This window comes from Haliotis rufescens, unplaced genomic scaffold (genome assembly GCF_023055435.1).
Source record: "Haliotis rufescens isolate VD_foot unplaced genomic scaffold, xgHalRufe1.0.p SCAF_22, whole genome shotgun sequence".
NCBI lineage: Eukaryota > Metazoa > Mollusca > Gastropoda > Lepetellida > Haliotidae > Haliotis > Haliotis rufescens.
Genome location: NW_025963913.1, coordinates 9,489,361 through 9,511,750, shown reverse-complemented (window position 1 = coordinate 9,511,750; position 22,390 = coordinate 9,489,361). Strand labels below are relative to the sequence as shown.

The following is a 22,390-nucleotide window of genomic DNA, read 5'->3' as shown; positions in this document are numbered from 1 at the left end:
GTGAAAACTCATACTAATGTACAAATTTTGATTTTAAGAATTCTCCTATATAAAACTGTACCTAGCATGACCTATTAGAGAATAATAATAATAATCTGAGAAATGAATTTACACAATAAGGATTACATGAACTTTGTTATTTGAAATAATGTATCAAGCAGTAAACATTCTTTTTCTCAAAACAACATTTAATTTCACAAATACATTGCTGTAGTAGACAAGGCAACCAAAAACTGCTCAGCTATGCATGGCAGTTTCAATTATCTGTATCAGCAGGGAAGGCAACATACAATCACTTACTTCTTAGACCCGTGAAGATCCAGGGTAGAGGAGACTAACAGGATTGGGTGGTCAGGCCCGCTGACTTGGTTGATGCATGTCATCAGATCCCAATTGTGTGGATCAATGCTCGTGATGTCAATCACTGGATTGTCTGGTCCAGACTCAATTTTTTTACAGACCACCGTCATATGGCTGGAATAAGTGCAGCGTTAAACAACAAACAGCAACAATTAACTGTATCAGTCAACATTGAAACAACAGTTTATGGCTTTTGGTACATATATATATAAAAACTGTAGATTTGTGCACTGGATTGACAAGCATTTTAAGTCATGTCTGAAGTTGGTTAACTTAAAATTTGACTATTTCATTTTGGTCAAATGATTTCATTAAAAACAGGACCAATTTTGATATAATTTTTTAATTTGAAGTTTACACAATATACAGCTTTTCCATTGGACCAGAGGTCGGTCACATGACCGCGAAATTGACGTTCATAAGTGTATGAACGACACAATTTGACATTCATACGTTTTTCACGAGACCGTGTTCTTGAAATGACGTAAGCACTGATGGACTACTTCCACATTCCTGGGGAAACCCCTGGGAATTCCCTTGCACGAAAACATACATAATTTGTTTTTTTCTGATAATTTAGAACCTTTAATCCTGGTCTCAGCGTTTCAGTATACATTGAAAAATGTCAGAGAGCGTGACTGCATGATTGTTGACGAATATCCTCGCTACGGCCTATCCTAATGAACAAACGAAGAAATGCACATCTAAACTATCGTAGTATTGACTCGACCCGTGTCAAGGCTGATACTGACCGTCTCCAGCAATCAATGAATTTACCTTAGTGTCTGTTTGACACATCTTTATTCACCTTTCAATGATCGGCCAGTTGATCAATGATGACGAACACATGTAACCGCCACATGTTCAATAACAACTTCGGAAATCTCTCCTGTCACGTTTATCGTGTCGGCCATTCTGACGTCTTGTACTTGATGTAAATGTATTACGATGCGCTGTCATTGTGACTGTCTTACTGAGGTAGTTCTTTACAGAACTTTCTCATCTAATGAGGATATGATTTGAAAACATGTGCTGCATATAGTAAGAGGTTTCTGAAGAGCAAGTTGTGCATCCATATGCTCATGTCACCTCTCTTTTTGAGGAACTATTTTATTCCGCGATATAGCTGGTTGTTGTATGGCTGTCAGTGTAAACATGAAGTCACACATGCTAAATATAATTGTGTTTAGATCTAGGCCTACATCCTTTGAGGTACAAAATTGTGATAAAAAAATTATAAGAATTGACTTTCACTTTGTGTGAGTTCACTGGTGTATGAACCTTCATACTCCAATGAACTCACACAAAGTGAAAGTCAATTCTTAAATGACTCATTTAATAAATATGTTTTTTTTCCATCTTGGAACTGAATGTTGGAAGGCTTGACATACAGATTAGACCCTAGCAACCTGTTTCTAGGTAGATGACATCACAATGGCATCTTCATGTCATCACATTCAATTGTGATGTCATTGTAGTGGTTGGTTGGATGTTATGGATATTGAAGACATTCAAATATTAGATGCCTTTTATTTTGAAACTTTCAGTCCATAAGGTCAGTAACAATGTTGCCAGTTCTCACATTCTAGAATTACAGATTGTTCAGATACTTGTTTGCCTTTTTGTGTAAGTTACATGGTCTGAGTAATTTTGTCAACCACAATCAAAGGAATCTGAAATTGTTCATGCTCTGAATGTCCTTAGAACATACTTTTGTAAGCACAAAAAGTGCACTTGCTACAGGTCCGAGAAAATGTCCCTTTTAACTATGTTCCTGACTTACCATCATTTAGAAACTGAATACATGGTTCTTATTTCTTTACTTGGTGTAACCAAATTGTACAACATTTAACTAAAGTACTCACGGAAATGAAAAAAACCCTGTTTTTTTCGATCTCAGATTTTAAATAAATGCAGTTAATATACAAAATATATAAATATTCATACAGCTCAATTAGTACTAATTGGGCCTTGGCACAATTACAGCGTATCAAAGTTTTTTATGACTTTTTACACGTAAAAGTGTGTAAAAATATGAACAAAACAGACTATCGTGAAACTGAGCATAACCAGGTGTTAGTAGATCAAGGTGAATGTCCATGACCTATGACACCTTGACAACAGGTGAAAACAGGTGCTTGAAACCCACGTGCATGTGAGTTGTCAGTGGTTAGTGATTTGTGAGTGGCATTGTGGGATAGTGAATCATCGTAAAAATATCAGAACGTAAAAGTAACATATTCCCTTCTCAAACAACAACTTACATGTCATTATTATTATGTACATAAACATAGCTGTTAGTTTTATTGTTGTTTTGGTAACTTTTTTCCAGGCTAATTTGCATAATGCCTATAGCCTGTTTCTGCCATGTCAATTTGGACTTAGTTTTATTTTTGAATGTTGAAAGTGCCTACAAATTACCTCCTGTAAAGTACATTTTGTATTGAGCACTAAGATAAAACTAGCAAATCCAGACTAGTACTTTTCCAGTTGTTTTGTTATTTCATATTTACATCTACGTAATGCTTTGTGTCGATTATTATATCCAGCACAAAAAAAATAATTCATTTCCATGAGTACTTTAGGATGATTGTCTTTCTATTTCTAACAGTATCTAAATTAACCCTCATGGTGCCTGGACGTCAGTCAACCTGCATACCGCTCAGTGCTCACTGTGATGAGGTCGTGGTTTCAAAAACGTATACATTGTATCAAAACTGTTACAACGTCTTTATTCTTCACACAATGTAACCAAATTGTATAACATGCAACTCCAGTTGATTGTCTTTCCATCAATATCTAAAGTAACCAAATCCAAAAGATATATGTTTCGCCTAGCCAATGATAAAAGTGCTGGTATTATAAGTTTCCTACTTTTCTACATTAATCGTAATATGGCAAGAAAAGTCAAGTAAGCGCCCTTTTTTAAAATCAAAATGTCCAATAATTCGGAGCACCTTTAGAATACAGTACCACAACTTTTCGTGAGGACGGTCTCTGCCGTAGGTCACATGTCTCAAAGACAAGCAACCAGTTTTTGTGAGAATCCGTCGGACGCGAACTCGCGACCTTCAGATTGTTAGCCCGACAGCTAACCGTCTGAGCTATGTCCACACTGTAACATAAAGTGCAAATTTACCTAGTCATGCCTATGACGTTACAGAACTGAACGAAAAGGGTCGAATAGGTGACGGACCCTTACGAAGGTTACAGGTAGGCATGGTTTCTCGTGACTTTAATCTATCGACACTTACGAATGATCCTGATGCCATTTGGCACACTCGTCCCATTCCGTAATCTACAAGATACCGAGTCGCGAGGAATGATCCGATATGGCACGAACTGAAACGGCTCCAGGCATCAGACGTCAGACGTCGAACTCGCAAGTACGCATGAATGACGTGTTATTTAATAATTCTTCGGGTGGATTTTGTGACAGAAAAGTGTGGTAGGGAACACTGTAAGGATGATGTGGATAATAGTAAAGAACGAGGGAGGCATGTGCATGGCTAGTGACGACACAACGGTGAGTTCGTTTGTGAATCAGTACTGAAAAAATGTACCCGGTGAAAGTGGCTTGTGTGAATGTTCCTGGACAGTTTCCAGTAGCCAAAGTATTCGACACAAAACCATTTCATTCTTTTTACTCGATGTTTTTGTGTGAAGAATATTAGGAGCCGCTATAGAATCTTTAAAGTTGTAGTTTGCGGGGAAAGCCTCGTTTTGGAGTTTGACATTGGGGTCATGCATAAATATTAAAGGGCAAGTTCACACGGAAATGAACCTATATTTCTTGTACTTTTTCCACATTAAAAGTGTTAACCTAGAAGTGTCATAGACAAAAATATAAAAATATCACAATTAATCAACATAGTTTTCGCATTAAAGCTATTTATATTTTTCACATTTACCAAGTGTTCTATTTCCATAACAAAAACACCATGGCTTATGCCCCTTGCAATATGACGTCATTGGTGCCAATTGATAAACATTATGACGTCATCATGCTTTGTTAGAGCCGCTTCACGTGGTGTAGGTACAGTTGTGTGATTCTTGCGTCTCAGATGCCAGCTAGCATAGTGTTATGCTGAGTCACCACTGCGCCGGAGTGTGTCGTAGGCCATGTTGTTTTACCGCAAACTGGTACTTGATATCTTTTGCGTTGAGAATAGACAGGGACCCAGTTGAATTGGCACCAATTACGTCATAATCTAAGGGGGATAACTCAGGCCTGTTTAGCTCGAAAAACGAAGGCCTCATAACGGCATATCATTTTCACACTATTGTGAGCTTCCTACTTTCACTGTGAAAAAATGAGTGTATATTTTCAAACACAGGTACTAACTAATTCTAAAATTGCGTTTTGTTTAGAAAAAGAAAGAAAGTAACTTTTGCGTGTACACTTCCCCTTTAAACAATGAAAATATTTCTTTTTATCCCCCGCCCAACAAAGTTCCGTCCGTCCGTCCGTCCGTCACGTTTCATTTAAGGAGCATAACTCAGAAACCGTTCAATATTTTTTCATGAAACTTTACAGGTCTGTCAAGTACATGCTAAAACTGGTGCCTTTTGCTATTTTGGAATTTTAGAAATTTTATTTTTTTACGTTTCTATGGAAACAAGATGGACTTAGGTTCTGTGAGGGTAGGGTTCGTTTCCGGAGCATTCCTCATAAACCGTTCAATATTTTTTCATCAAACTTTGCAGGTCTGTCAGGTACATGCTGAACTGGTGCTTTTTACTATTTAGAAATTTTGGAAATTTGTATTTTTTACGTTTCCATGGCAACAAGATGGACTTAGGTTCCAAACTCTTCTTTTTTTTACAATTTCCATGACAAGTTCCACCTCGGTTAAAAAAGATTAGGGTTTGTTTAGATTTAATTATGTCATAAATTCTGCAACAGGGGCGGATGATATAGCCACGTTAGTGGCAAACTCTTGTTTATCTGCGGAAGACAAACACATTTTTATAGCAAATGTAGGGATTGTGTATGGGCTGGTGACGTGCTTCATTCCGATTCGCTTTATATTCAAGGTATATATATTAGCATCAATTTTGAAAGCTTGTACAGGGGGGTCGCCTTATACATGTGGTGGCTTTATAGCAAATGATATACGGTAATAAAATAGGTACCCAGAAGGTGGATATTGTGAAATCTTACAATTGATATATATCTGATATATTGCTTGCTGATATTAAGGCTGTCGTTTGATTCTCTGGTGTCAGGGTAGTATCGCTATGAGTTGGCGTTTTTGGCTTTGTTGATGTTTGATCCACTGAATTAACTTGCTGAACAGCTTGCTGATATTTAATCTCACCTTTTCCCCTTTGGCTTTTTCTTAGATTGGCCATTTTAGTTATGATTTGAATGGATTTTGCTCGGGAAGTTGCTATGTGCTACCTGTCGCCACGAGTGCCATCTGCTATCAAACTTCGACTACACAAGTTTAATATGTCTCCACAGCGCAACTTGCATTCCTTTTTGAGAGAAGGGAAACCTGGTCCATATCTTAAGTGAAAAATGAGTGATGGCCAGTGAAAGTTGAAAGTGGCTGGTAACTTTTAAGGTTAGCTTGCACTACTGGCCAGCAGAATATTGATACTATATCACACACTGCATACATCCTTTGAGGTACAAAATAGGGATATAAAAAATCATAAATTAACTGTCAAATTGTGGGAGTTCATAGAAATATGAACCTTCATAGAGTGAGGGCCAAACATTGTATGATCATTGTGGCAAGCACAGACCACTCTTTGAAGGTTCATACACCAGTGAACTCACACATAGTGAAAGGACAAAATGTGAAAGATCGCTAAACAGCCCTTACAATACTCAAATTGACATCGCTCAATATCGGACATCATTGTTATTTCTTAATAATTAACAAGATCATACTAATGTAATACCACCCAAGAGTAAGTACATGTAGCTTGAATCAAAATTGTTGAAACGTTTTCATGGGCAGCAAATCTATTCAAATACACTCGCAACTCGGGCGCCATATGTCATTGCTTCGCTGTGCAATCAAACAGACCGCTTATTGATGCTTCGGATGTCGTGATGTGTTGTTTATGGTTTAAATCTAACTCATATCAAGCTTGATTTTTTAATACTTGAATTTGAAAGCTCAAGAAGAGTAGAGTAGTTAGGCTGTATTTAATACAAGGAAACGATAATTTGCACAGTACAGGTGAAAGAAGGCAATATTATTTTTTTACGTTACAATTATAAATAATATCTAGATTGAGTGAAAGAGAAAATTAAAAAAATATGAATTAATCCGATTAAAAAGTGTTCAATGTATATACAGTTCATGTGCTCAAAACTCTGAACAAATTTGTTTCACTATGACCACTAGAACACATACATCCTCGTCTCAGCATGTATTCCGCACTTGGCTGCCTTCCATAGATCTTTGCTCAAAATATACTTGTATGGCCAGTCCTTGAAATACAAGTTTTTCTTTCATATTGTTTTATAAATACGACCTTAGAAGTGTATTTACACCTAGGTACCGTATGTACATGTACATTGAAGGACATACGTGATAGATTATTTCCAGTAGTTTCCCATTCCATCCCATTCTACTAAAGGAAAAGTTTGAAATATATAATGATTGTATGTCAATGAGAGTAATGGAATTATTTGTCATAAAAGGGATAATATATTCTTGGTATTGATTTCGAAAATTTAACCAGCAAAATCTTAAATATAAATGGTTTTCAGTTATTTTGTCTTTCCTTTTTTTCCTAATTTTGGCCTAGCTTAACTACAGCTTGGAGGGAAGATATACAAATTAAAATGGTGAAAAAAGAACCACAAGAATGCTTTGATTTTGCTCTTAGACAAATATTTATTTTACAAAAATCTATTTCATACTAAATACAAAAGGATACAAAACAAAGTAATTACTATACTATGTCACTGATCGAAGTATTTGGTAATTTAGATAATGCAGAGTGAAAAATAAAACTAAATAAAACTATATAAAACATAAAACGAAATCACATTTACACTGAAAACATTTTGTCTTTCAGAAATCGAGTATCTATATATTGTGGGTAGATCTAATTACTTTTACTGTTAATGTTATAAATTGAACCATTTGAGATTCCAATAGGTGAAGCTTAAATATTAAAAATCTAGGGTGTTTAATATTGGATCCATTTTGATAGCTTTCTCACTGTAAAACATTCCATTCCCTTACTCCACTAAATGCACATTATTTTCAAGCCTTCAAACAGATATGAAAAGCACATGTCAACATACCAAAATTAGAAAACTGAGCCAAATATTCTGACAGTGTTAGTCAAGTGATAAGCGGTCTCATTTACTCGTCGGTCGCTGTGGACATTTTCCAATCGCGATGTACTAGATATGCTTTCTGGTTTAGTTAAAGAGAATATTGTTATTTGGAAAATGAAACCATGTGTATCCATTATACTTCCACAACATTAGATCAGCTGTTTCATATGACGTCACCCATGTCACAACACGCGAGGTCAAATCACGCGCACCTGTCCAGACGACAAATTCACAGCGGACGGAAATCACAAACAGTCTATTAGCCTATTCGAATAAAATTGGAGATTGTAACGAAATAAAATAAAGTTTACTCATTGCTGACATTTCAGATAACATATCAAATAAGAGTTGAAGACTTGCAATAGATTATCATACATTAATCGAGAGTACAGTGTACATCAATAATGTGTAAATCTAATATTAATATTAGATCTAATATCCATGGCAGAATGTTGGAAATACGAGCTGTCATGTTATGATAATATATTCCAATTTCTGAAGAGATCAGTAATGTGTATTTGATGATGTATATGCATACACAATTGGTTATCAATTATCTTGTACAATCACAGCATGTACCATGTACATTAGACTCACGGAAAATACTATTTCAGCAAACCAATCACAGCGCCGCCATTATCACAGTTTCAATGAAAGGAAAAGATTTGTAAGCAAACTTTACAGCACATCGTATCCATAAGCGGTTAACCAAATATAAAAAGGTATTGCTGTCATCATTGTAGAAGTTATGTTGATGTTTTCAGTAGTTGTTTTATGTTTGTATCGCCTGTACCATTGACCGAAACGGGGGCCGAGCTACCACATGTGGAACCGACCTTGACACAATTTGTTTACAATATGGCGTCGACTCACGTTAGATGTCGTGGCCACACTTTTGTAATCTCCTTTTCATTTCATTTGACAAAAGGGCGGTCGGGTAGCCTAGTGGTTAAAGCGTTCGCTCGTCACACTGAAGACACGGGTTCGAATCCCGACATGGGTACAATGTGTGAAGCCCATTTCTGGTGTCCCCCGCCGTGATATTGCTGGAATATTGCTAAAAGCGGCGTAAAACCAAACTCACTCACTCGCTCACTCATTTGAAAAAAAGTAGCAGTTATTTGACAAGAAATCGTGGGACAGATATGATGCGAACGTGCCCTGTCGATCACTTCGGGATTGGCCGTTCAATGTTTAGGTTTTGATCATGAACTTCCTGCCCATAAACATACACTATACGTGGTCCCTTGGCACTATGCGGGTGTGAAAAGTGAGGGACCATATATGGTCCCGTACGTGGCACCAAGAGGGTTGACGAAATGACAGTGCAGATTGTCTTTTTGTTTAGGATGCTGATTTACAGAAAATATTCATATCAAAGATGTGGAAAGATAGCTAAGGTCGTGAATATTAAGGTGGTATAGTGTATATTTATGGGTAGGAAGTTCATGATCAAAACCTAAACACTGAATGGCCAAGCCCGAAGTGATCGACAGGGCACATTCGCATCATATCTGTGCCAGGATTTCTTGTCTACCGGTTGTCCTACATGCTGGACTGTTCAGACAAATAACTGCCACTTTTTATCCCCCGCCGGGCCAGAATGTCCGAAGGGGGATTATGTTGTGGCGCAGTCTGGCCGTCTGTCCGTCCGTCTGTCCGTCCCACAGAGGGTACTAAGCTTGTGAAATCAACTCCTCCTACAGTTTCCAGAGAATATCCCTGACACTCGACACACAAGATGTCGACATGTTGATGATACCAATACCTCAGTCCCATTTCATTTCGACTAATTTTTACAGAGTTACAGCCCCTGTTTTACGGAGCTTCATTTGCCTAAGCTTGTGAAATCAAGGCCAAAATTAAGAAAAAAAGGAAAGAGGTAATAACTTAAAAACATTTTGCTGGTTAAATTTTCAAAGTTCAATACCAAGAATATATTTTTCCTTTTATGACAAATAATTCCATCACTTTCATTGACCTACAATCATTATCTATTTCAAACTTTTCCTTTAGTAGAATGGGATGGAATGGGAAACTACTGGAAATAAACTATCTTGATGTCCTTAAATGTACATGTGCATACCTATGTGTAGTAAATACACTTCTAAAGTCGTATTTATAAAATAATATTAAAGAAAAAGTTTATCATATAATGGGTAGGTTTCTCGGCAGGATAAAGCCAAAGGATAAAAACGATATCTGTTTAGGTCATATGTGGATAGAGATGCAAATATCAAAGGTCAAGTAGGGACCACTTTCAGTGTTTATAAACAAACATGGCGTCGCCCTTGTCATTCGTCAATCGAGTCAGAATTAACCATCGGAAATCTGGATAAACAACAGGGATAATTGCTATCATTATCAAAAGAACAGTCTAATATACTTGAAATGAGTGTCTAGCTGTGACGTAGCTGAGGCATTTTATAAGTTTGAGCAACTTTGGATATTTCGAAACAATTTTGCGAGGGCACTAGGCCTAGCCAAGCGGGATCAGTAGCCACCTCTGTGCTTGTAGACCTCTGCGGCTTGAAACCTTTTCCACAAATTAAAATAGTTGGATTTGGCCGAAATATGTTAATGAATTGTTACCTTGTTTCGTTTTGTCTCTGTCTGTACATCTGATTGCACTTATTAATGTTATGACAGGACAGGCCGACTGTCAACAGCGTCTGAACGTGGCTGTGACGTCTCATAGACTAGGGTTAGAGTAGCTTCCCTTTGACAAAGGGCAGTTACTCTAGCAGACAGACTGATGGATTGCAGCGAAATGCAAATAAAAACAATTGTTGTTTTGCGTATATGTTGCTTTGCCACTGTATAAGGAACAGATTTTAGTTGGAACTATATTGCCTACTGTCACTGTCAGACTGACACATCACTTACCCTGTGACATAATAAATATTAATGCGCGCATTCCAGGAAAACTTGCAATGTTTAGGTAATGTTTGTGAGAGAGGGAAAGTGATTTTCAAGCACAGAATTAAAGAATGACATTATATGATAAAGAGCTTATCACGCTTGTGTGTTTGGGGATGGTAAATATCCTGTATTAGGAATAAACATATGTATTTAGCTCACCAAGGCTTGCTAAATACAATGTTTATTCCTAATGCAGGATATTAAATGCTGTATTAAATATAGCCTACTCTACTCTTCTTGAGCTTTCAAATTCAAGTATTAAAATTGTCCAATTCCATCTTGTTTCAAGCTTTATATAAGTTTGATTTAAACCATTAACAACACATCATGACACCCAAAGTATCAATAAGCGGTCCCTGTGATTGCACAACGAAGCAATGACATGTATGGCGCCCGAGTTGCGAGTGATCGAAAATAGGTTTGTTGAATAGATTTGCTGCCCATGAAAACGTTTCAATAATTTTGATTGAATCTACATGTACTTACTCTTGGGTGGTATTACGCTAGTATTATCTTGTTAATTATTAAGAAATAATAATGATGTCCAATATTGAGCGATGTCAATATGAGTATTGTAAGGGCTGTTTAGCGATCTTTCACATTTTGTCCTTTGAAAATGTACGATGTCAATTACACCGAAGTAGTTTTTATGACAAATAAAAGAGCACAGTCACTGAAATATTCATGGACGTAACCGGGCTTTCTTCAAGAAATACGTTCCAAACTGTCATTCGTATTGTGACATAATCTTTGAAACAGTCTGCGTATGAATTAATCATGACAACTTCCGTCAGTTTTGTTTCGACGTCAAAAACACGCACAATTTCATCGGGATTCTTTATCGGTAAATATAATTCTCAGTGAATGTGTACTTCAACATAAATGTCATATGTCTATCACTGTTAGGACATGTACTTGCCAATGATGTGAATTATTGGAATTTAGATTTCAAACAAGGGCACTTACTTGACTTTGCTTGCCATATTCGGGTGCTTCCATATTACGATTAATGTAGAAAAGTAGGAAACTTATAATACCAGCACTTTTATCGATGGCTAGGCAGTGCATATATCTTTTGGATTTGGTAACTTTAGATACTGATGGAAAGACAATCAACTCGAGTTGCATATTATACAATTTGGTTACACTTTATGATGAAATGAAGACGTAACACTTTTGATACGATGTAGTCGTTTTTGAAAAAACGACTTCATGACAGTGTGGCACTGAGCAGTATGCAGGCTGACTGATGTACAGGCACCATGAGGGACCCCCTGTATGCAAGAGGGACATATATGTCCCTCCCCTTCAACCCTCACTTTGAAGTCGTGTAAAATTCAAAATACATCACCCACACAGATTCACTACACAGTTTTGAATACTGTGGGAAATTCCCTGTTCTGTGATATCATCAACTGTCATTTAAGGCAAAGCAAAATTTCTGAAAATTAGGTTCATCATAAATGTTGCCATTTTTATCACCCTGGCATATAATGCGGGGGGATATAGCGATCAACCAATCTGTCTGTCTGTAATCATTTTCTTTTCCGGGGCAGAACTCGAAAACCATTCAGTGTATTTGATCGAAACTTGGCAAATCTATCAGTCACATACTGAAGTGGTGCCTTTTGATATTTTGGGATTTTTCAAATTTTTATTTTAAAAATAAATTTATGGAAAGAAGTTGGAAATAGACTCCATTGGGGGTTGGGTTCATTTCCGGGGCAGAATTCGAAAACCATTCAGTATATTTGATGGAAACTTGAAAGATGTATCAGTCACATGCTGAAGTAGTGCCTTTTGCTCTTTTGTAAAATTTTATTTTTGCTATTTAGGAATGTTTCAAAATTTCATTTTTCCGTGTATCCATGGACACAAGTTAAACTTGAAATGGAGGTAGGTGTTGTTTCTGGAGCAGCACTAAAAAAACTGTTCAGCAGTGTTGAATCAAACTTAGAACATGTATTATTCAGGGGTTGGAGTGGTGCCTTTTGCTATTTAGGAATTTAGATATTTTTTTTCCTGTTTCCATGGCAAGAAGTTTTACTTTGACTACATCTTTAAAACTAATAGGTATTCTTCCTTGAAACTATGCACACATATGACCAGTTTGTCATCTGGTGCCTTTTGCTACTTAGGGAATTTTTTCAGTTTCCCTGGCAACAAGTTTGACTTTGACTGTTTATGCTGGTGTGTACCTGACATAGAAATACAAAGTTCCGAATCCCAATTCCATGGTATTGTTTTGATAGCTCAATAACTACTCTTGTATACTGACAGACAGATCAGATAGAAATTCCTCATCAAGTGGACTAAACAGGCAGATGATTTGTTCTTTTTAATTTTTAGGGGCCGGGAGGATTTGTCATCTTCTGATGACTCTTGTTCACACATTACGAAAGCCCCCGTTACACTATCAAAAACTTTGATAAAAAACTTGGTCAAAGTCCATCTTGACCAACTTTTTGATTGTGTAACATGCCTTCAAAAACACTTTGACAAAGTTTTTGATGGGACTATGAAGGAATAGAAAACCGATCCTATCTGATTACGTATTTCATAACATAAAATTAATACAAACAGGTGTGTGTCTTGTCCAATTAAGATACACAGCAAACTATCTAACTCTTTATATGTTGAAGAAATTATTTACATTGTAAAAGCAGTCATTTTATGTTGTGTCGAAAAAGCGTCAACTTCCGTTTTATTCATCGAGATTTTCATTACCATGAACGAAAATTAGAGGAGATATATATTCTCCAGAATACCAGTGTCCGACGTTATCAATGCCATAAAACCAGCCATGGCGTCAAATAGAATGGTGTCATTTTTTTAGTAATTCATTACATTTGATGAAAAAGCTAGTGCTCCATAAATAATGGTGCAACATCAGTGAAATTACACTGGAATGGAATGATATGTTGGAATCTAAGGACTTATTTATAGGCTAGATGAAAGATCTACTTTGTTACTACTTCCTTTTTTATGAAGTATGATTCCATCACTTCTTATGGGTTTGTGCAATGAAAACACGACAGAGGGTTAAGAAAAACAATATAATTTAATACACATTGGGATATAGATGATATATACAAGGGGGCTGCTCAGTCGAATACGGAATGTCCTGCGGACCAGGGTTAGTTCTAGGGCAGTGCTGGCCTGCGAGGATAGGGCAACCCTGCGGGTAGTGGGAGCAGATTATTATTAGGGAGATTGAATGATAGGGGTACCCTGCAGGTATTGAATGTGAACTGGGTGCTGTGCCGGACCAGGTAGGTAAGGAATTTTGGGGGGCCCCAAGCCATGTAATGCTGCTGCCTGAGGCATACAATGGCTTGAGACGCCCACAGGACGGATAGGGGTACCCTGCGGGTAGATGGATAGGGCTATCTCGTGGGTCGAGATGTGTAGAGGGATAGGGGTACCCTGTGGGTAGATGGATAGGGCTACCCTGCGGGTAGAGGGATAGGGGTACCCTGCAGGTATGGATGTGAACTGGTGGCTGCGCCGGACCAGGTAGGTAAGTGTCCTGTGGACTGGGGTTAGTTCTAGGGCCGTGCCCGCCTGCGAGGATAGGGCTATCTCGTGGGTCGAGATGTGTAGAGGGATAGGGGTACCCTGCAGGTATGGATAGGGCTACCCTGCGGGTAGAGGGATAGGGGTACCCTGCAGGTATGGATGTGAACTGGTGGCTGTGCCGTACCAGGTAGGTAAGTGTCCTGCGGACAGGGGTTAGTTATAGGGCCGTGCCGGTCTGCGAGGATATGGCTACCCTGCGGGTGTAGAGGGGTAGGGGTACCCTGCGGGTAGAGGGGTAGGGGTACCCTGCGGGTAGAGAGGGGTAGAGGGGTAGGGGTACCCTGCGGGTATGGATGTGAACTGGTGGCTGCGCCGGACCAGGTAAGTAAGGTAATGCTGCTGCCTGAGTCATGCAATGGCTTGAGACGCCCTTAGAAATAATGTGTTTAAACCAAGCAGCCCCAAGGTGGTGAAGGGGTGGATGGAGGGTACAAATTGACTTGACAGAACGATAGTTAAAGGGCAAGATGGAGGCTGAAAAGAATTTACATAAATACATTCATTCCTTTGCACTGCACATGCCCAGTAGTGAAAGAAATCATTGGAGTATATAAGGAATTTATCTACATGGATGTTGGTTAACGATAACACGGCTATGGGAGAATAATACTAAAACAAGGGCAATTGGCCTGACAAGAGTGATAACAAACATTATAACAATTTAAGAGATAAACTGAGAGCGAGACCACCGGAAGTGGTAGGGTAAACAAACTGCCGTACGAGCACATGGCAAAGGATACAATTAAAGATACTATTGGGGAGTGGTAAAGGCAAAGGCGTTAGGGTTGAGATACTACAAGATGAACTGCATATAACGACGTAGGTGGTATTATAATTGCACAAACAAAAATATTAAATTTACATTTTGTTTATACCTAAACGTATACAGCTTCAATATCAATATTTGTGTTGGAATAATTTGCTTCCTTGTGAACAAATCACCATGAAAATATATTGTCCTTATCCACAGCTAATTCTTACCAAGTGATTAGTGCTAAGTATAGCAGAGTCATGCCCCCTTGTCTTTGTATATATATGTAAACTCTGTCATCTTTTGAAAGTATATATAGGTGAACCAGACACACATGTGATTATCTAGTGAAACTATGAACAAATACTACTTTATTCCTGTGAAAAAGTAATCTCCTATATATAACTGTGGTCATTTTTTTCTGTCAAATAAATATACATACTACTTACTGGAGTTAATTTGGCTTTACAAATTTAGAAATACAGCCAAGTTGGGGTCTTGAGAGTGCTGTCCCTTGAGCGTGTTTCCATATAAGGATGGTACCGGAACCGGGCGTAATAGAAGACACCGCCAATATTTGCTTGCTTGGTGGTGCAAGTGTACTAGAGGTCATAAACAGGCCTGAGACCTTGCAGATTGTCCAAAAATATCCGACTGCTTGTCCCAGTAACCTCTACAGATAAGGGTGTCTGATTTCAATTACATGATGTTCATTAGAATCAAGATATCAGAGATATGTGGATTGTTACTAAGTTGTCATTATTCTTTTGCCAGTATATTCAACAAAATATGAGGTCATTCAAATAGAGTTTTCACAATTTCAAATGTTTCAAAAGACACATTACATCCAATTGTGGTCCATTTTGCAAAATAACAGATTTAACACATCCTCACCCCTCAGACGTCATTTAACTGAAGAAAGGTGAGTTGTGAATGAGGTGGCTTGTTTTGAATGTTTTGATCTTTGTCCGAGCTGTTATTTTCCCCTTTCATATATATCCTGCAGTGCCTCACAATCTGCAGTAACTCTTTGCAGCTCTGGATCCATCAGGATCTTCACTTGAATATGTGAGTGAGTATAGTTTTACGCTGCTTTTAGCAATATTCCAGCAATATCATGGAGGGCAACACCAGAAAAGGGCTTCAAACAGGTTACCTGGGTCCACAGGGGTCACCCCCAATGCAAAATTTCTAGAATATTGACAAAAGCAGTGTAAAACTATACTCACTCAATCATAAATGTTAAATGGTAAGTCATGACAATTGATTTTCCCATCAGTTCATGTGACCCCTTTTCCATAAATATGTTATCCATGCATATTGTCATTTTTAGAAAATCAGCGTTAGAATTTGGCACTAGTCCTATAGTCCTTGTCCATCTGCCCAATAGTTAAGGTATGATAAGGAGTAGTAGAAATTTGCCAATCTTAGGGTTTTTCTATATGTTGTCATTGTAAGGACTAGTGGACTATAACTGTTAGTTTCTGCCCCTGAAAATATTGAACAATGTATGAAATGTCAACCTTCTAAAACAATGTTTTCTTTTACTAAATATTGGTAATATATAGTGTTGTTTCTACAATGTTACAGAAATGATGTAAGCTCCTACTACCCTAATCTACTTGGTGCTGGAAGTTCAGGATACAACCTCAGTTTGACAGCTGAAGATGATGCCCTGTCTTACACCTCCACAGAATTTGAAGCAGAGAGCTCTGTGATGACCAAATCAGCTGACTATTCTCCCTTTGCTCGAGATATGCTCCTTAATCTTAATATGAATGGTAATTAACATGTCATAAAAAAACCACAAATTCAAAACACTTTTTATGATCAGAATAGACACCATATCAACAACCCTGCTCCAGTAAGCACCGCATTACCAACATTTTAACCAATGTGCAAGTAATCCTTACAAGCACCCAGTACTAACTTCAAAAGTTTGCATGGCTGCCTGTATTTTTCTAATGTGTAGTACAGGTTTAGTTACAGTAAATGCAGCTACGTAGAAGGGGATGCATATTTTATATGCAAACATTGAGTATTGAATTTCCTTCCAAAGCAAAACACTTTACCATGGGCATATCATCACTGGAAATAACATTTCCACAAATCCATTTTAAGGATTGCCATTTAATCCATTTAATACAGTGTGTCTTTTTTTTCTATTTACAATCAGTTTCATTGCCACTGTGGTATTATTCTGCATTTAGATCACAGATCACACCAACTCAATGTTATTTACAGCAACACCAGACTTAAGTTATTGGTGCGTTGAAATGAACCTATACTTCTCAAAATTTGCTAAGGCGACACTTTTTTTATTTCTTGATTTACGGATGCGCCGCTCTTTCAAAGTACAAATGTTAAAAAATAAATAAAAATGAAAATTACCCTTTTTTTATTACCGCTGAAAAGTCAAAAAGTTCAAACAAAAAAAGATTTCATTTCCTCATCGAGCGTAAAGCAAAGGGAAGTCACTCTGATATTTCTCGCTGGGATCCTTCTCTAATACCATCAAAGCTTGTCATGCAAAAGCGCAGTGGTGACCAGCTTAACTCTTTCAACACTGTTGGCCAGTCAAGAAGCCACCAGCCACACCGCAGGGTGGACCGACCAAGTCACGTCAAAATAGTTTATAATTAACCTACTTGTCATATCATTCATTTATTAAATCTATCACATTTCACAATGTCTGAAATACGTATTCCATTTGATTTTATCATATTTTATCTATAGATTAAAAATTAATTCACTAGACACTATTTCACGCTATGTTATTGAAAATAATATTCTCTGACACACTTCGACAACGGGTCCTCATCGAACACGTCAAACAGCAAAATAAAGACGTTAAAAGCAAATCTTTGAATATATTATACAAAGTAATAAAATCAACAAAAATATATCTAAAAGTTGCCAAACTGACATCTAAGTTATTATTTCCATCTTTTCGTGCGATCGTGTGTAATCGTAAGTCAAATGACATCACGGCTTTCATCGCCTCGATTTCTTGGCTCGGACACGATGTCTTTAATGCCAATATATATGCATAAGAAATCTTTGTCACAGCTCGTAACCTAGTACAATGCATCCATAAAGTTCCATAATTTTAATATAGATTGCGATTTCATGCTTAAAACGTTCAGAATAACATGATTTAACCCAAAACTTTCGTCAAAGTCTGAAAATTACCGTTGCTGTAATTTGATTGGCTGCCTTATGTCACGTGCTTAAATTTGACCAAGCACGAACCTTGTAGCAGATTATGTCAGTGAAACAATATAGGTTTTTTTAATGTATACTGACATGGCATTGATGACATGATTGTGTTGTTCTTACAAAGCTTTGAAAACGGAGGTATTTCCTCATGTTAGTGAGCGGACAGCCAATATCATTGGGAAATGGGTGATGACAGATATTATTTGTAATTCTTTTTAAAATAATGTTCTGACTACGTAAACAAATGAAAATATAAAAGAAATAGATAAGTGGATTTTATGAAATCTTATATTTGCCTAAAATCGTTAAATGTTCGCTTCATTGGTCCTTAATCTGGACGTTATGAATGTTTTACCTTACATTATTTTTATTTAAATGAACTTTATTAAGTTGTTTATGAATTATTTAAATAATGTAATACACATAACTTACATATTTATAAACAATAGGATTAATTAGACCTTTCAAAAAGTGTATGGCCAAACATGTAGTAGCAAAGATGTTTTACAAGCAGAAAATTTCCCTGGTAAATGTTGGCTTCATCTGTCACACAAGAGTCTCTGGGAACTTGGTGTCACAGCAGTAATCTTCTGGTTGGCTGGTGTTGAAAGAGTTAATGTCGCCCATGCTGCCAAAATAGCAGCGTCTTTCATGCATTTTCACCCATGACATGAATATTGTTATATTGCCATTTGTGCACAAGCTGAGTGCCAGGGATATAATAATATGTTCTTGAAAAATTGAGTTGTTTTACTTTTGTTACTCCCTGATATATAATTTTAGGACAAAATTCAAGTAAAAAAAATGTGAGGCTTTTTTTTTTAATTTTTAAAATGGCCTGCCTCACTTTTGATATGAGTTTGAAATTCGTAAACCAAGAAATAAAAAAAGTGTCGCCTAAGGATTACCACTTTAAAAGGTAATATGTCAAATTGTGTGCATCTGTTGAAATAGACAAAGACAATATTGCATGATGAATTGTTTAATGAATATACTCTGTTGTCATGTGCCACACCATCCCAACAAACTTTGACATAGGTGACGAATAATCAGTCCAATCACCAGTCAAAATCAGAGGTTCTGGCCAAAACAGAAACATAAAATAATCACAAAGACAAATTCATTGTCCCAAATAACAACTCTCAGTAGCATGTATGTGATCCACCTGATGCGATAGCAGCCTAGTACTGTCGTTTCATGCTCTCAATAAGTGTCTAGATGGTTGCCAAGGGAAGATTGATCCACTCTTCAGTTAGAGCAAACCTGAGTTCTGCAGAGTTGCTGGAAGTCATGACTACCTCTGAAAACTATTTTCACAAGACATCGTATTCCAGACATCTATCGCTTCTCACACATCACAAGTAGCCAGAAGTACCCTCAAAGTTATGGTGAGGCGGAGAGAACGGTTCAAACAGTGGAGCAACCCTTAAAGAAATCATCAGCTCCTTACATGGCTCTCCACCCCTATAGGAGTACATCTTTACAGGATGGATTCAGCACTTCTCAGCTGTTGATGGGATGCAACAGCGTTAGAAATTGGCACTAGTCTTGTAGTCCTTACCAAACTGCCCAATAGTAAAGTTATCCTAAGGACTAGTAGAAATTAGCCCATTTTAAGGGTTTTGCTAAATGTTATCATTATATCATTAAAATCAGATCTTAGTTCTCGCTATCGCTAAACAAAGTTCTGCGGACATCCCATTACGGGTCATGTCAGACAACCTTTCATCCGACAAATCAAAGCGTCGCTTACCAGATCATGAAAGTGACAGTCGGAATGTGTTTTCTAAACATGCAACCTCGAAAACGTTGAAACAGGGTATTCCGAACGACAATTACCGTCAAAATTATCGTCTGTCTCTTGCTTCCGTAGGATAAACATTTGAATGGAGGAGGCATTGCACAGTACTTTGGAAGCACTACAATACAATCGTAACCACATATTAGACATTCCGGGTTGTTCTTTTGTTCAGTTTTCAAAATTTTAATCGAGAACAGTGTCAACATATTTTTCAAGTGTAGTCTGAAATGGAAGTCGCCAGGTTGAAATGAGTGCCGTAAAGCTCGAGAAAGCTGCTTTCTAATTGGCTGATGTCAACTTCTTGTTCTTCGTTTCAGTGGTTGGTCAAAGTTCGGGAAAGGCCGTTCTGACACGACCTGTAATGGGAAGTCCTCAGATCTTTGTTTAGCGGCAGCGAGAACTTAGATCTGATTTTAGTGAGATTGTCATTATAAGGACTAGTGGACAAAAACTGTTAGTTTCTAACCCTGATGCAACATGTGGACCACACTCCCAGTTCCTACGTCTCAACTTCATGTTAATGAACCATCTTCACAGGAACTATGACTTCACAGATCACATATTCTTCCGAAGTGAAAGAGTGAGATACAGTGCTTGTGACAGTGGATTTATCAGAGAAGGTGAAATCCAAAGGGAGGTTGAAACTCCCAAGATCATTCTACATCAAGGCAGGTGATAGGATCCTGCGCAGAAATCATAAAGATGCCTCAATCCTTTTTTGGATTATTTGCCATCAGGCCCTGGGATCATGAAACTAACTTACCATATTTTGTCTTAAATCGGGGATCACGAAGCTCAATTGATGAGAATATCTTAAGTCTAAGACAAAATTTGATCTTAAGTCCAAAGACTGCTCCTGAGTAGACTTAAGATAAAATTTGTTGCAAGAAAGATGGTGGAGGTTGTTCGCCTCATGTGTCTCCTAAAAAAGGAAAAAAATAGCAATTCAACGGACATCTCGAGACCGATTCAACCCTCTTCAAATGTACAACGACGAAGAGCTCTTTGAAAGATCTAGATTTCGTCGTTTTACCATTTTTTTCATCGTTGGTTTAATCGGTGATGAACTGGCACACCCCACTCAGCGCTCCCACAGTCTCCCACCCATTTTTCAAGTTTTGATATTCCTTCATGATCAGTTTGTTTCCGCCGGTAATGAGACGCAAATACCATCACATATATTTCAAAATCAGCTGTGATACCTACATCCTTGAATTCCTCATACATTTTAGAATCAAATGACAAATGGCCTTTGTCACCAATACAAATTGTCTAGATGAATTAAGCAAAATAAATGAGGTGTGAAACAAACGCTGAAAAATCTGCACTTGTTGGATATGTAAACAAAGCCATTCGTCTATTCGTTGAATACATTGGCTCAACATTTTCAGAATATGCATGGGAAGAGAATCGTAGGAAAAATTAGGGAATAAAAAATAGATACATTGCAATGATTTGATATTTTCGACAGAAATTGTCGAACGACAACGGTATTTATCGGAAATTCTAACTATTTCCGTTGATTTCAATGAAAAATATAACAGCAAATAACAGTAAAATCCTGTGCACTGCCATTTTGTAAATTTTTTCGGTCACCGGTAGTGGTGTCATTCTTCAACATTATTGTACATATTTGGTAATTTCTTTGAGGTGAAGTTCCTTGAATGAAAGTACACCTCACCAGTGTATCTTGCTGTTTACTTTTCATGATGTAGATCTTGCATATCTTTTGTACATTTTTCACACATTTAATTTCACTTCGGATATTAATCAATGTTCAATATGATATCGTACGTAGATATAGGCCACAACATATATGAACCTTTGATAATATCCTGTTTGTTTGAACAATGTTTACATATTAAATTGATAAGTTTATAGTGTTGTATACGATATTTCTTTAATTTGAACAAGTGTTACAAAATGAAATGTAATTGTAACTGCAACATGTCCGTATTTTTTGGGAGTGTAATAGTCATTATTATAAATTCATATAAACAGTGTCCATGAATAACCGTTTCAATTTATTTTATAACTAAAACTGAAGATATAACTTATATGATTATCCTGATAATTCTATACCAATAGAGCTTTTTCGCATCTTTTATTGTATAATTTTGAGACAAGATGATGAGAAATAATTACATAATGATGAACAAATACTAGTCCAAAATTGAATATAATTTTGTTTGTTGTAAATATTTTTTTCAGTACTTGATTACATAAAATTGATGCCAAACAGGTGCGTGCCTTGTCCAATTAAGATACACTGTAAACTATCGAATTGTTTATCTATTCAAGACATTATTTACATGGTAAATGCAGTCTTTTTATGTTGTCCAATTCCAATTAACCCATAGACTTTTTCCATACCATGAACGAAAATTAGGGGAGATATATATTAATCTAAGTACCACTGTCGTCTTTCTCTGACGTCAAAAACATA

At 37.1% G+C, this 22,390-nt stretch overlaps 1 protein-coding gene across 3 annotated transcripts in view; it reads left to right on the top strand.

Annotated features, from left to right (window-relative positions):
- Nucleotides 1-22,390, top strand: part of LOC124114452 (ankyrin repeat domain-containing protein 26-like) — a 792,436-nt gene that overhangs the window by 401,895 nt on the left and 368,151 nt on the right. For all 3 annotated transcript variants that reach the window (XM_046475021.2, XM_046475020.2, XM_046475019.2), the window contains one exon: nt 16,515-16,705. In XM_046475021.2, the coding sequence (XP_046330977.2) occupies nt 16,515-16,705 (191 nt within the window). The remainder of the gene's footprint in view (nt 1-16,514; nt 16,706-22,390) is intronic.